Source organism: Oncorhynchus tshawytscha, linkage group LG27, assembly GCF_018296145.1.
Source record: "Oncorhynchus tshawytscha isolate Ot180627B linkage group LG27, Otsh_v2.0, whole genome shotgun sequence".
In the NCBI taxonomy this organism is placed as follows: Eukaryota; Metazoa; Chordata; class Actinopteri; order Salmoniformes; family Salmonidae; genus Oncorhynchus; species Oncorhynchus tshawytscha.
In genome coordinates, this window is record NC_056455.1 from 19500474 (window position 1) to 19515710 (window position 15237).

General features: G+C 43.6%; 1 protein-coding gene across 1 annotated transcript in view; it reads right to left on the reverse strand.

Moving 5' to 3' along the window:
* Positions 1-15237, reverse strand: part of ngfra (nerve growth factor receptor a (TNFR superfamily, member 16)) — a 46406-nt gene that overhangs the window by 20401 nt on the left and 10768 nt on the right. Inside the window, exon 3 of the mRNA XM_024403171.2 lies at positions 6665-7027. Coding sequence (XP_024258939.2) covers positions 6665-7027 — 363 coding nt within the window. The remainder of the gene's footprint in view (positions 1-6664; positions 7028-15237) is intronic.

Here is a 15237-nt window from a genome sequence, read left to right on the forward strand (position 1 = left end):
ATCCTCAACACTTGGGCCCCACAAGGGTGTGTTCTCAGCCCTCTCCTGTACTCCCTGCTCACCCATGACTGCGTGGCCATGCATGCTTCCAACTCAATCATCAAGTTTTCAGACGACACTACAGTGGTAGGCCTGATTACCAACAACGACAAGACAGCCTACAGGGAGGAGGTGAGGGCTATCGGAGTGTGGTGTCAGGAAAATAACCTCTCACTCAATTTCATAAAAGCAAAGGAGATGATCGTGGACTTCAGGAAACACCAGAGGGAACACCACCCTATCCACATCGACGGGACTGCAGTGAAGAAGTTGGAAAGTTTTAAGCTCCTCGGCGTACACATCACAGACAAACTGAAATGATCCACCCACACAGACAGTGTGGTGAAGAAGGCGCAACAGTGCCTCACGAGCCACTGCCTGTCCACCATAACACCACTTTAATAATGTTTACATATCCTACATTATTCATCTCATATGTATATACTATATTCTACACCATCTACTGCATCTTGCCTATGCCGCACGCCATAGCTCATCCATATATTTATATGTACATATTCTTATTCATCACTTTACATTTGTGTGTATTTGTGTGTATAAGGTAGTTGTTGTGGATTTGTTAGATTACTTAGATTTTACTGCATAGTTGGAACTAGAAGCACAAGCGTTTCACTACACTTGCATTAACATCTGCTAACCATGTGTATGTGGCCAATAAAATGTGATTTTACTTAATTATTACTATTATTATTACTATTATTACTATTACTATTATTATATAATTATTTACTTTAATTATTTTAATCGCCTCTGCATAGGAGATTTGATTGACAGCTCTAACTTTTGCCACCTTCTTCACCTTCACAGGGCACTCCAGGAACTCAGGATCATGATCCCCACCACAATTGCAACACCATCATCTTTCTACACACCATTCTTCAGAATACTCTGTTCGTCTGCACACACTTGAAATGTCTGCACACACTTGAAATGTCTGCACACACTTAAAACATCTGCACACACTTGAAATGTCTGCACACACTTGAAATGTCTGCACACACTTGAAATGTCTGCACACACTTGAAATGTCTGCACACACTTGAAACGTCTGCACACACTTGAAACGTCTGCACACACTTGAAATGTCTGCACACACTTAAAACGTCTGCACACACTTGAAATGTCTGCACACACTTGAAATGTCTGCACACACTTGAAATGTCTGCACACACTTGAAATGTCTGCACACACTTGAAACGTCTGCACACACTTGAAATGTCTGAACACACTTGAAACGTCTGCACACACTTGAAATGTCTGCACACACTTGAAACGTCTGCACACACTTGAAACGTCTGCACACACTTGAAACGTCTGCACACACTTGAAATGTCTGCACACACTTGAAACGTCTGAACACACTTGAAACATCTGCACACACTTGAAACGTCTGCACACACTTGAAACTTCTGCACACACTTGAAATGTCTGAACACACTTGAAACGTCTGCACACACTTGAAACGTCTGCACACACTTGAAATGTCTGCACACACTTGAAATGTCTGAACACACTTGAAACGTCTGCACACACTTGAAATGTCTGCACACACTTGAAACGTCTGCACACATTTGAAACGTGGCCAAATCCTTTAATATTCTTACACTGCAGTGGTTTGGGGACGAAAGCTTCCTACATAACCAAGCTTCACATGCGTAGGTATTTGCTCTTTATCAAAAACCAACAGAATCAACAGACTTTCTTCTATTTCTCCATTCCTCCAGCGGTTCAGACGCCGTGCACCAACCACACCAGGAATTCTCTTCAGGTATTCAACCTGAACATCCATCGACACCCTGAGATTACTCTTTTAACGGTGCTTTACTCTGAAGTTCAAAACATAAAACTTTTGTTTTAATGCAATCTTCCTGTGCTCTTCAGAAATACAATGAATCAAGAAACGCCATTTTAGACACCTCAAACGGATTTCCCACATATGCATCCTTACTCAACAAACGCATCCCAACAAGAAGCAATTCATAATCATTCACACACGTATCCTCCACTCCAATTTGAGACCATTTCAACTACGGTTCTCCATTCAGAACATTCGTCTTCACCAAAATTACCCAAATGTGTTGCTTGATTCCAACTCAGCATCCACTTCCGCCGTCTTCCCACACTCTAGTCGACACATTTAAATGAAAGTGGACATGTGAACGTTGCATCATCTGCTCAGATGACAGATAAACCAATACATGTATTGACCCATTTTACTCATTGATATTGGTATGAGTGATGTTTCTGTTGTTTTATAGATCTACACAAGCTGCGGTTTGCTATTTAGAGTTGATGAACTAGACTTTCCATTGCAACAATGATGTCATTTCATTTAACGTAGCTACAACAAGCTTTGGCTCAAAGCATTCTCATAAATGTTTTCAGTCAGACATTCACGCTTGCCACACAGAGTTGAAATGTCTAGCCATTGAATTGAATAACATTGCTTGTGCACTTCAGAGCTGTAACGATTTAACGTTTTGGTTAAAGGCTTAAAGGCAAGTATAAACGCATACTAGTAGTAGTCATCGTTCCTGCTGGAGAGTCTACACATTCTGGGTGACGCGAAACAATGTCAACATCTCACTGGCTTCTTCTCTGGCGAGCTCTCATTGGCTATTGCTGATCACAGTTCTGAAAGCTTGTTGTTGCACATTTCACACTACAAGAACATTGCAGATTTTGCTCCGATAAAAACAAACATGTTTGAAAATATCGGGATGTCTGGGACTGCTCGAAAACGAGATCGGTAGCCCTCAGATTGCGTCTCTGACCCGTTCAAGTTAAATGAGCGTTGGTGACGGCCGCGCACCCTGAGTAGGCAACGACATGGGGATTTTGTCTCAGATTTCAGGGACAGGTAAAATTGTGTAGTGTACACCCGGCATAACTCAATTGAACTGCTAATTAGCTGACTTTACACACTGTTAAGCTAAGTGAATTAAATGTCATCAGCTAGCAAACTTCCTATTAGCTAGCTATCTTGATAACCATAACCATGGAAGAGGGTGAAATTGAATATCCAGCTGTCAGTAAAGGGAGAGTGTAGGCTACTGGACAGGGCAGGTCATTTTGTAGCAGGACATTATGAAAAGATTGTCCAGTTCCAGTACCTAGAGGGGAAAGGTTTGAGGACAGCGAGATAATAGCAACATAATATTCTGTGCTGTGTAATTGAAGTATAATGAAGCCTGTATCTTTATAATGTTTTCTGTCTTCAGATAAGGAACGCTGTGAAAGCCTGTTTGTGTCACAACCTGATCTGTTTCACCTGTCTTTGTGACGGTCTCCACCCCCCTCCAGGTGTCACCCATCTTCCCCATAATCCCCTGTGTATTTATACCTGTGTTCTCTGTTTGTCTGTTGCTAGTTCGTTTTGTTCATAAAACCTACCAGCATTTGTTCCCCTGCTCCTGCCTGTTTTTGTGCTCCTGTTTTCTAGTCCTTCCCGATGTTGACCGTTCTGCCTGCCCTGACCCTGAGACTGCCTGCCGTTCTGGACCCTTTACACACTCTCTGGATTATTGACCACTGCCTGCCCTGACCCTGAGACTGCCTGCCTTGACCCTGAGACTGCCTGCCTTGACCCTGAGACTGCCTGCCCCTGTTGTTGTAATAGACTTTTGTTGCTTCGAGTCTGCATCTGCGTCTTGCCTAAACGTGATAGTTTTTCCCGATGAAGAGAGATGCCCCAATGAATGTTCCAAGAGACTAGGGGTATCTCCTATATGCCATGGGTCATTGTGGCTAGCTACTTCTTGTCACTCATGCTAGCCTTTACAACCAAATATCACTTCAGAAATATCAACATTTTAAATATTGACATGGCCAGCATTGTAGAACATTTCTCCCCTCTTGCTGTAGATTTAACTGATCTAGAAATAACAGAGACATGCTGTTAAAACCAGCATGCTGTAAATGTTCTCAAATGTTTTGTCACCACTGCTTGTTTTGTAGATGTTTTTGTCCTCATGCACTGTTGCTACTAATCTGGTGAGCACCAAATTTGTCCTCATAGACCACCGGGGTGTCTTGGGAACAGAACAGTCATGGCAATGGTTTGATGGCGTCCACATGTTTCCGTGTGACCTTATGGGTATATGACTGTGGCTCCTTTCACATGCCAGAGTCCCCCTGACACACCACACAGGGCAAGGTCACCAAGAGCCACCCCATACTGCCATTACTGTCCCTAGCACTGTCCCTAGTCCTGTCCGTGGCCAGCGGAACACAACACAGGGTCACAGAGAAGAAGACAGGGCCCCGAGGTCAGAGGTGAGAGGCGCTCTGGTTGTGTGCTGTCTTTATCTCCACTGCTGGTGGTCCTCTATATGGTACAGCACAAGGCTGCATTGTACCCTACTGTACATCACTCATAATAGAAGGCCTGACATAGATGTTCACTCACTGTATGAGGCACACATGGTGCGGTTTGACTGAATTTCTGCAGTCCATATGACTCTGACTCTCACACAACTTATGAGTGATATAAGTGATATTCCCAATTCTCACATTTAGAGAGAGAAAGCGAGAGAACACTGTATATAGAAATAATATGACATTTGAAATGTCTTTATTCTTTTGGAACTTCTGTGAGTGTAATGTTGACTGTACATTTTTATTGTTTATTTCACTTTTGTTTATTATCTACTTCACTTGCTTTAGCAATGTTAACATATGTTTCCCATGCCAATAAAATCCTTGAATTGAATTGAGATAGAGAGAGAGAAGAAGGTAGTGAGGAAAACAGAGAAGGGAAGAGAAGACACAATTTCTTACACTTTCATGTCTGGACTAATACATGTGACTATGAATTGGGAAGGTTCTGGACATGCTCATGTGATTATGAATTGGGAAGGTTCTGGACATGCTCATGTGATTATGAATTGGGAAGGTTCTGGACATGCTCATGTGATTATGAATTGGGAAGGTTCTGGACATGCTCATGTGATTATGAATTGGGAAGGTTCTGGATTGGTTCATGTGATTATGAATTGGGAAGGTTCTGGACATGCTCATGTGATTATGAATTGGGAAGGTTCTGGACATGCTCATGTGATTATGGTGCTGGGACATGTGTCCTCTTTTTCCCTCACTACCTTCTACTCTCTCTCTGTCTCTCTCTCTTTTGATCTCTTTCTGTCTATCTGTATCTAACTTTTTCTCTCTTCTCTCATTGTAATCTCCCTCTCTCTGAACAGAGATGTCCCTGGCTGATCAGAAGCAGGTGTTTCTGCCTTTTTGAGAACCCAGAAACAGCTGTCAGTTTGCCTCCTAAATGACACGTTACTCACTATGTAGTGTACTACTTTTGACCAGGACACGCTACAGGCTCTGGTTAAAAGCAATTCACTATATAGGGAATAGAGTGCCAATTTGGACAAAGCCTATGTGTGGGTGAGAGAGTGGTTCTTCCTCTCCTGATCTTTCTGGATTTATCTTTTCTCAATCTGTTTCACAACTAACTGAGAACTGCCAGCCGCGGCCAAGAGATGACAGAACATTAAAAGAAGAGCGATTTATGACCCCCATCTGCCTGACAAGCATCTCAAGCACAGTGCAGCAGGTGTCCACGGATATCCCACTTGCATTTGCAACGTGGCATTTCTGGCCCAGGCAGCATCCAAGCCCAGCACACAAACCTCACCTAAGTCGCCCATCCAAAAAGTAACTAATCCTAGTAAGTGTCCAAGTTCCAACTTCCGAACCGAATATCCAAAACCATTACGGAAATATTTTTTCCAAAACCCAAAATTAATGTCCATGATCCAAAACCAATATCAAGCCTTGTTATGATCACCTTTACAAAACCTTGGAACATTCTAGTCCTACTGTACCAAAGGTCATCTGGAGGTGGCGTTAAGGACTTCTGTTATAAATTTGATAATTTCCTTCATACAGTATATTTACTGGAACTCAAACCTGCTTGTCCCATAGACCTAACCCAGCCTGTGGAGCCAACCCAGGTCCCATAGACCTAACCCAGCCTGTGGAGCCAACCCAGGTCCCATAAATCTAACCCAGCCTGTAGAGCCAACACATTAATATAAACATAACCCAGTCTGTTACCAAAGCAGGGAGGTCCATACCTTGCAGCAGCAGTGGACCTCCCAGAGGCTAGGCTTATTATTCACTGACATGGCTGATTTCATGCCACATCCACCCTACTGGATTGACAGCTTCCTGGGTATGTGCTCCAGTGCTGCAGCCTGCCCTGTAGTGCATCTGTGTTCACCGTGCCTGCAGAGGGAATACCTGGCCTCTAGTTAGAGCGTTTGGAGATTATGCACTGTGTCTGTGTTGACACTCCACCACTTCTTGACCTCTGTGACCGCTGTTCTGTTTTTTCTGCAGTCTGACAATTTGGCCTGCATGGCCCTCTGACCCTGACTGTAGAACAGACACATGTGGAAGTCACCCCTGTTGACCTCCTAAATTCACATGAGAAAGAAAACATTGTGATAGAGACATACAGGCCTTTACTATACAACCCTGATAGGACAGGAGGGCAAAGGTTACCATAAGTTCCCAGACGTTACTGCTACTGGCTAGTGTGCAGGTTGTGTGTGTGTATGTTGCTGTGAGTGTGCGTTAGTTCTCTTACTATGGCAGAAGGAGTCGCTGACGGGGGTGCAGGCGCTCAGCTCCACCTCGATGCCCTCATCACATATGGTGCAGGGCAGGCAGGGGTCCAGGGAGCTGTCCCGGTCAGAGTAGGTGTCGTCTATACACTCCTCACACACCGTGTCGTGGTTGTGCTCGCAGTGTGCCAACACGCCCTGGCCCGCCGGGCACACCGTGCAGGGCTCGCAGCGCCCAGACACCTCATTCAGGTAGTAGTTGTAGTCACACACGCAGATGGCATTGTTGGAGTCAGTGCAGGGCGTCTGCATGCGCATCAGACCTGTACACATGGTGCAGGGGATACAGGTGTCTGTGTGGCTGTAGGTCTCTGAGTAGGTCTCACCTGGAGGAGAAGAAAGAAGAGGGGGATAGAGAACAATGAGGGGAGGATGAGACAGAGGGGAGAGGGGGATGGAGGGAGGAGAGAGAGAGACAGTCAGTCTGATGACATGAATCATGTTTACTGCTGCTGTGTTCATCGAGAGGGGGACACACAGTGATCCAGTGGGCTCTGGATGATTAGTGTTCTGAGACATGAAAGGTGCTCTTGTTAAGGAAGGAGTCTGAAGCACGCCGCGCTCATTACTAGATTGATCTCTATGTGGACTGTACCGACTGTACTGTAATGATATAGCTCTCTACTGCTCTGAACAGACTATGAGATGGCCTGTATTCAAAGTTAATCAAGCTGGGTTTGGCACAAATGACCACTGGCAATTTGATGCTTGGCCACTCTTCATAATTTTAAAGTATGTTTCAAGCTATTTCTGAAAAGAATACATACGCATACGTCTAACAATATTGAGATGTATAAACGTAGCGCACGCCATCCACATGTTTCCCATTGTAAATCAGACTCGTCATGAAACTGTGCGTGTGTGAACAAGCATTATAACTCTGCCAGGAAAACGCCCTCCATTCACCTGACTATAACACCCTTCAAAACACTTTATTTGCTGTATGATGTGGAACTATTGGAATTGGGCCAGGGGACGGCAGTTTCTCAAAGAAAGAGCAATGGCCAATTTGATCACATTTCTGTAGAGGTGTGGGCAGAATGTTTTAGTCTTTTACAGTGACTTTTTCAAACTAAACATGCATACTGCCTATACCGAGTGCCAAATACTTACCCTATTGATTGTATATTCAAAAATGTTTTAATTAAAATGCTTCAGCCCACACTTCTTTGCAAAAGACTAATTGTTTTGTTTATCAATATATTCTTATGTTTCTTCAGTATCTCCTGTCTTGGGTCTCTGAGATGTCGCGCTCCTATCGCACAGCAATACTGTAGCCTAAACCCATACTGTCAAGTCTTTTACACAAGCTACCGGTATATTTACTGTGTGGGAAAAATGTATTAATCTTTTTCAGTAATTTATCCTGTATCTGGCTGTAAAGGGCAGTAATTTATGCTGTATCTGGCTGTAAAGGACAGTAATTTATGCTGTATCTGGCTGTAAAGGGCAGTAATTTATGCTGTATCTGGCTGTAAAGGACAGTAATTTATGCTGTATCTGGCTGTAAAGGACAATAATTTATGCTGTATCTGGCTGTAAAGGACAGTAATTTATGCTGTATCTGGCTGTAAAGGACAGTAATTTATGCTGTATCTGGCTGTAAAGGGCAGTAATTTATGCTGTATCTGGCTGTAAAGGGCAGTAATTTATGCTGTATCTGGCTGTAAAGGACAGTCATTTATGCTGTATCTGGCTGTAAAGGACAATAATTTATGCTGTACCTGGCGATAAAGGACAATCATTTATGCTGTATCTGGCTGTAAAGGACAGTCATTTATGCTGTATCTGGCTGTAAAGGGCAGTCATTTATGCTGTATCTGGCTGTAAAGGACAGTCATTTATGCTGTATCTGGCTGTAAAGGGCAGTCATTTATGCTGTACCTGGCTGTAAAGGACAATAATTTATGCTGTATCTGGCTGTAAAGGGCTATAATTTATGCTGTATCTGGCTGTAAAGGACAGTCATTTATGCTGTACCTGGCTGTAAAGGGCAGTAATTTATGCTGTATCTGGCTGTAAAGGACAGTCATTTATGCTGTACCTGGCTGTAAAGGACAATAATGTATGCTGTACCTGGCTGTAAAGGACAATCATTTATGCTGTATCTGGCTGTAAAGGGCAGTAATTTATGCTGTACCTGGCTGTAAAGGACAGTCATTTATGCTGTATCTGGCTGTAAAGGACAATAATTTATGCTGTACCTGGCTGTAAAGGACAGTCATTTATGCTGTACCTGGCTGTAAAGGACAATAATTTATGCTGTACCTGGCGATAAAGGACAATCATTTATGCTGTATCTGGCTGTAAAGGACAGTCATTTATGCTGTATCTGGCTGTAAAGGACAATCATTTATGCTGTATCTGGCTGTAAAGGACAGTCATTATCCTGTATCTGGCTGTAAAGGACAATAATTTATGCTGTATCTGGCTGTAAAGGGCAGTAATTTATGCTGTATCTGGCTGTAAAGGACAATCATTTATGCTGTATCTGGCTGTAAAGGACAATATCTGGCTGTAAAGGACAATAATTTATGCTGTATCTGGCTGTAAAGGACAGTCATTTATGCTGTATCTGGCTGTAAAGGACAGTCATTTATGCTGTATCTGGCTGTAAAGGACAATAATTTATGCTGTATCTGGCTGTAAAGGACAGTCATTTATGCTGTATCTGGCTGTAAAGGACAGTAATTTATGCTGTATCTGGCTGTAAAGGACAGTCATTTATGCTGTATCTGGCTGTAAAGGACAGTAATTTATGCTGTATCTGGCTGTAAAGGGCAGTAATTTATGCTGTATCTGGCTATAAAGGGCAGTAATTTATGCTGTATCTGGCTGTAAAGGACAGTCATAATTGGAACCCTGCTGACAATAATTTATGCTGTATCTGGCTGTAAAGGACTGACACTTTCAGACAGAGAAAACAGTGGCCAATTGTTGTGGACTTGTCAACAATGTTTTGATTTCAATTCCAAAAATAAAACAAATTGATTTTCGTTCTTCTCACTAACAGCAAATGGTTGCATCTTGTTATTATGTTTTTATGAATAAGCATGTCCTCATATCCCCCATTTGCACAACATACTTACTTGCCTGCTTGCAATACAATACTACAACCAATAGAAAATGTGCGTGGAGGAAAGCACATTCTCAAGCCAAGTTCACTTTTTATAAATGACAACTGGCACACACATGTTTTGTGTTATATCTTGTAGCTAAGCAATGTTTATGACTATTTGCTGAGCCAGTTGTAATTGTCTTTATGAAGTTACATTAGTAGAATGTGCTTTTCAGGAATGTTGGTGCTAGAAGTTGAGCCATGAAGGTGTTCACCCCAAACTGGGTTATTCTCATGCTGAGAGTTCTTAGCGGTACAAAGTCATCCATTAATATTGCATGTTCTTATAGATTTTTTTTCCAGATATAATTGGAACCCTGCTGAATTATTCATATAGTCTGTTATTTTTGTGGCTGTAGGAGATGAGAGTGACGTTAGGCGGGAGAGGAGGGGAGAGGAGGAGAGGGAGGAGAGAGAAGAGATAAGGAAAGGAGAGGATAAGAGAGGAGAGGAGGAGAGGGAGGATGAGAGGGAGGAGAGGGAAGAGATGAGGAGAGGAGAGGATAAGAGAGGAGAGGATAAGAGAGGAGAGGAGGAGACGGTGGAGAGGAGGGGCAGGCTGGTTTGAATAACAGAACAGCGGGATCCCCACCAGGTATAGGGTTCCCCAAATCCCTCTGTCCTCCTGTGTGATGCTCTTCTAAATGGGGAACAGGAGAGAGGAGGCATCTTCTGCAATGTAGAGCTTTAGAGGCTTCCCTTGCTATTAGAAACAACAAGTGATGCATGTTTTTGTGTGTCTACAGCTGCGTGAGAGTACCGTGTGTGTGTGTGTGTGTGTGTGTGTGTGTGTGTGTGTGTGTGCGTGTGTGTGTGTGTGTGTGTGTGTGTGTGTGTGTGTGTGTGTGTGTGTGTGTGTGTGTGTGTGTGTGTGTGTGTGTGTGTGTGTGTGTCTGTGTGCACATGTCTGTGTGTGTCTGTGTCAGGACGAGCAGTGAGAAGTGTTGGATGGCAGTTGTTGTTGTGTTCAGTAAGAGAGAGAGAGCGTATTGCTGGTGTGAAAAGCCCTGCAGCAATGTCCCAGCTCTTGCCTTGCCTTGTAAGCTCCTCCAGCATGTAAACACTAGCACAGGCTGAGCCTAATATCTCTAGCACCTTGTAAACAGCAGCACAGCTTACTACCTGACAACACAGGGTGTCCTCTCCCTTACTTTAAACACACTGGAAACAGAGAATGTGAGAGGTAACGGCATTGAGACATTAGTGGAGGATAAACAGAACAGGATTGGATAAAACAGGTTCATACTGTGAGAACAGGATCGGATAAAACAGGCTCATACTATGAGAACAGGATTGGATAAAACAGGTTCATACTGTGAGAACAGGATCGGATAAAACAGGCTCATACTGTGAGAACAGGATTGGATAAAACAGGTTCATACTGTGAGAACAGGATCGGATAAAACAGGTTCATACTGTGAGAACAGGATCGGATAAAACAGGCTCATACTATGAGAACAGGATTGGATAAAACAGGTTCATACTGTGAGAACAGGATCGGATAAAACAGGCTCATACTGTGAGAACAGGATTGGATAAAACAGGCTCATACTGTGAGAACAGGATTGGATAAAACAGGCTCATACTGTGAGAACAGGATTGGATAAAACAGGCTCATACTGTGAGAACAGGATTGGATAAAACAGGCTCATACTGTGAGAACAGGATTGGATAAAACAGGCTCATACTGTGAAAACAGGATTGGATAAAACAGGCTCATACCGTGAGAACAGGATTGGATAAAACAGGCTCATACTGTGAGAACAGGATGTTATTTCCTCTGAGCTTCCAACTCCAACCATTTGAGGTAACACAGTGAAAAACATTGACGATGGTCCAATTTCCAAACATGACAACATGTTACAGACCATCAAAAAGAGGATCAAATAGTAAATATACATTCATATGTTTCATAACAATCAGGGAACATGTGACAGGGCAATGGAGAGACCTGAGGTTGAGCTCCCTTCACTGACAGGTGGTAGCCCAGGTCCAGTGCTATTGTTCTCTTACATTTCTCTCAGCAGGCATTTGGCAGTGAGTGGTTCAGATGGTGGTCTGGTCTCTTTATATGGCTCTGGCTAGAGGTAGCAGAGCAGCTCTGACATTGACTGAGTGAGTGGGGCCTTCGATCTGGTGGATAAATAACTGACCTTAGGGTAAATAATGATTTGAAGTAGGACTCAGAGCCTTTGTTTTCTTTTCAGTCAGGCTTGACGGTACAACCTTTCCTCAACCTCCCCAATTATCCCGCAGTACCTAATTTTAGCTCGCATGCATAAACCCCTATGCGATCATTGTATATAAACATGTCTAAACGTGACTGTATGCTCCAGAACCATGCACGTGAGAGAGAGAGAGAGAGGGAGAGAGGGAGAGAGAGGAGAGAGAGAGAGAGAGAGAGAGAGAGAGAGAGAGAGAGAGAGAGAGAGAGAGAGAGAGAGAGAGAGTGTGTGTGAAGGATGATGTTCCGAACCACACTGTCTCTCAGTAAATCAGTTACCATGCTCTCAACCTGACCACCTCCTCTAGATATCTAGCAGTATGATCATCGTGGTTCCTCTCAACCCGACCACCCTCCTCTAGATATCTAGCAGTATGATCCTCGTGGTTCCTCTCAACCCGACCAACCTCCTCTAGATATCTAGCAGTATGATCCTCATGGTTCCTCTCAAACCGACCACCTCCTCTAGATATCTAGCAGTATGATCCTCGTGGTTCCTCTCAACCTGACCACCTCCTCTAGATATATAGCAGTATGATCCTCGTGGTTCCTCTCAACCTGACCACCCTCCTCTAGATATCTAGCAGTATGATCCTCATGGTTCCTCTCAACCTGACCACCTCCTCTTGATATCTAGCAGTATGATCCTAATGGTTCCTCTCAACCTGACCACCTCCTCTAGATATCTAGCAGTATGATCCTCGTGGTTCCTCTCAACCTGACCACCCTCCTCTAGATATCTAGCAGTATGATCCTCATGGTTCCTCTCAACCTGACCACCTCCTCTTGATATCTAGCAGTATGATCCTAATGGTTCCTCTCAACCTGACCACCTCCTCTAGATATCTAGCAGTATGATCCTGTCAGCAGTTAGTGATTGAAGGCTGAGGGATGTAGTGTAAATGTGCCAATTCAGCCTGAGAAGGCTCCTCCTCTCACATCGAAGTGTTTCGGCCCCATTAGATTAGCATCATTAATAATGCAGGTCTGGACATCCTTAAGTTTCTCCTGTGTCCATCCTCTTTCATCTTCTCCATTGTCAGCACTATCCTGCTGTGTTCTTCTAGGGGACCGTGGCCAATGGCCATTTCCCCTCTAATGTCAGACAGCTTTCCTTCCTTAACTCTTTTCTCTCTTTCTGCTATGCTAACATAACATACTGACCTTTCACTTGCTCTTGTTTCTCTGTAGGGCTATACGTTAAACGTTCTGAAACCTGCATGCCGGTTTCTATTTGTCTTTTAAAACTTGAAACATTTATTTAACAGTGTGTAATTATCGCCACACTTCAGTGGTCTGCTTGGCTCGACCCCAAGGTTTACAACATCTGTTTAGGGTATTATTAACATTCCTATAATGCTATTATTAGGATGTTAAAAAGAGAAGTCATATCTGGTGACAGTTATGTTATCTCTCATTAGCTCACCTAGTGCTGTTGTGGGGTCAGTGGAGTCATGCAGTAGTTTCCGTTGTAGGAGCCACAGAGGACTCTCAAACTAATTTCTCCTCATTCCCCCCATTACCCACTGATCCACAATCAGTCAGTCCTCTTTTATACACTCCATTGACTAAGATAGCTGTGGTTCTCCTCTCTCTACTGTATGTCCTTCTCTCTCTCCGTCTCTCTCTCTCTTTCCCTCTCTCTCTCTCTCTCTCTAAATCCCCAACTGAACCCCATTCAGTCAGAGGACTTTCTAAATGCTTCATTGACTGGCCTTTTCTCTCTCCATCCCCACTGATCCCCAGTCAGTTGCAGCCCCCTTTGTGATGCTTCACTGAGAAGCAGCTCTGTATGTGCTGTGTCCCATGACAGGCAGAGAGAGGGAGAAAGTGGAAAGGACTGATAAATATTTTAGCGGTGCTGACGTTGGCAGGCGTCTAGACCTGAATTGATAGGGCAATGAGGAGGGGAGGTGTTAGCGGGACAGGAAGTAGAGTATCCAGAGAGGAAGAAGAGGTAAATAAAGATGCACCCATATTTACCATGAAACTGTAAATGGATGCTCTGAATGTTTTTTCACCTTTTAAAATATTAATACCTGCGCTTTATGAAATACTGCTTCTATGTACGCATATAGCTTTTGTTATTCAGGATTAAGCTCCGTGTTTTCAGCCACTGACATCCATTTATAACACTCTCAGGCCCTATTTTGTTAGTGTTTCAGGGATGCATCAGGCACAATAAGATTTTATTGGGACAAACAAAAATGGACAGGCAGAGAACAATTGTAAATTGACTCAAATTGTCACAAACTAATGCAATTCTGCTAAATTGTGGAATGTTTACCACATTATTGATACCATGTCTGTATCGTGGCTCACGATAATTGTTTTCTAGGGCTTCCCGAGTGGTGCAGTGGTCTAAGGCACTGCATCGCAGTACTAGAGGTGTCACTACAGATCCAGATTCGATCCCGGGCTGTGTAGCAGCTGGCTGCAACCGGGAGACCCAAGAGGTGCGGCTGACTTCCGGGTTAAGCGAGCAGTGTGTCAAGAAGCAGTGCGGCTTGGTGGCGTCGTGTTTCGGAGGACTCGTGGCTCTCGACGTTCACCTCCCCTGAGTCCGTACAGGAGTTACAGCGATGGGACAACACTGACAACATTGTTTTCTGCATCCCTGTGTAGGATATCAAATGGGCGTGGCGCACTGGTATAATTAGTCTGTTTAAATGTGTAAAGATGCAGTCATATAGCACCATGCAAGATGAATGAGCAGACCTTGTTCTTTGGTGCCTGATGCTCCCTCAGACTAGTTTTTGTCCCCGTTACAGCCGATGAGTCACATAAAGACTGGTAGGGGATGAGAGTGGAGCGCTCTGTAGTGGTTTATTATTTCCCATGAAAAAAAGTGACAGCATTTATACATTTTAATTTATAAATTAAGGACTCTGAGGGCAGGGTTCAGTCAAACCTTTGAATACAAGTCCATATTAGGATGTCTCTGCTGCTTTTGCAGAGAAGCCAAGCGGCTCCAGTTTCCTGCTGTAATCATTCACTTTGTGTAATTTGCTGATAATAATGATGAATTAGTCTCCATTCCTCATCCCTCCTCTTCCATTTCCATTTCCCCTCCCTTCCCGTTGTTCTTTTACCTCTCCATGTACACTGTCTGGTTGGCTGTTCCCCAACTGACCAGCTGCTGTGGATGAGACTTTGATCTTAAACTGCCAAGCTCCAGGAATGTTTGGAGGTTA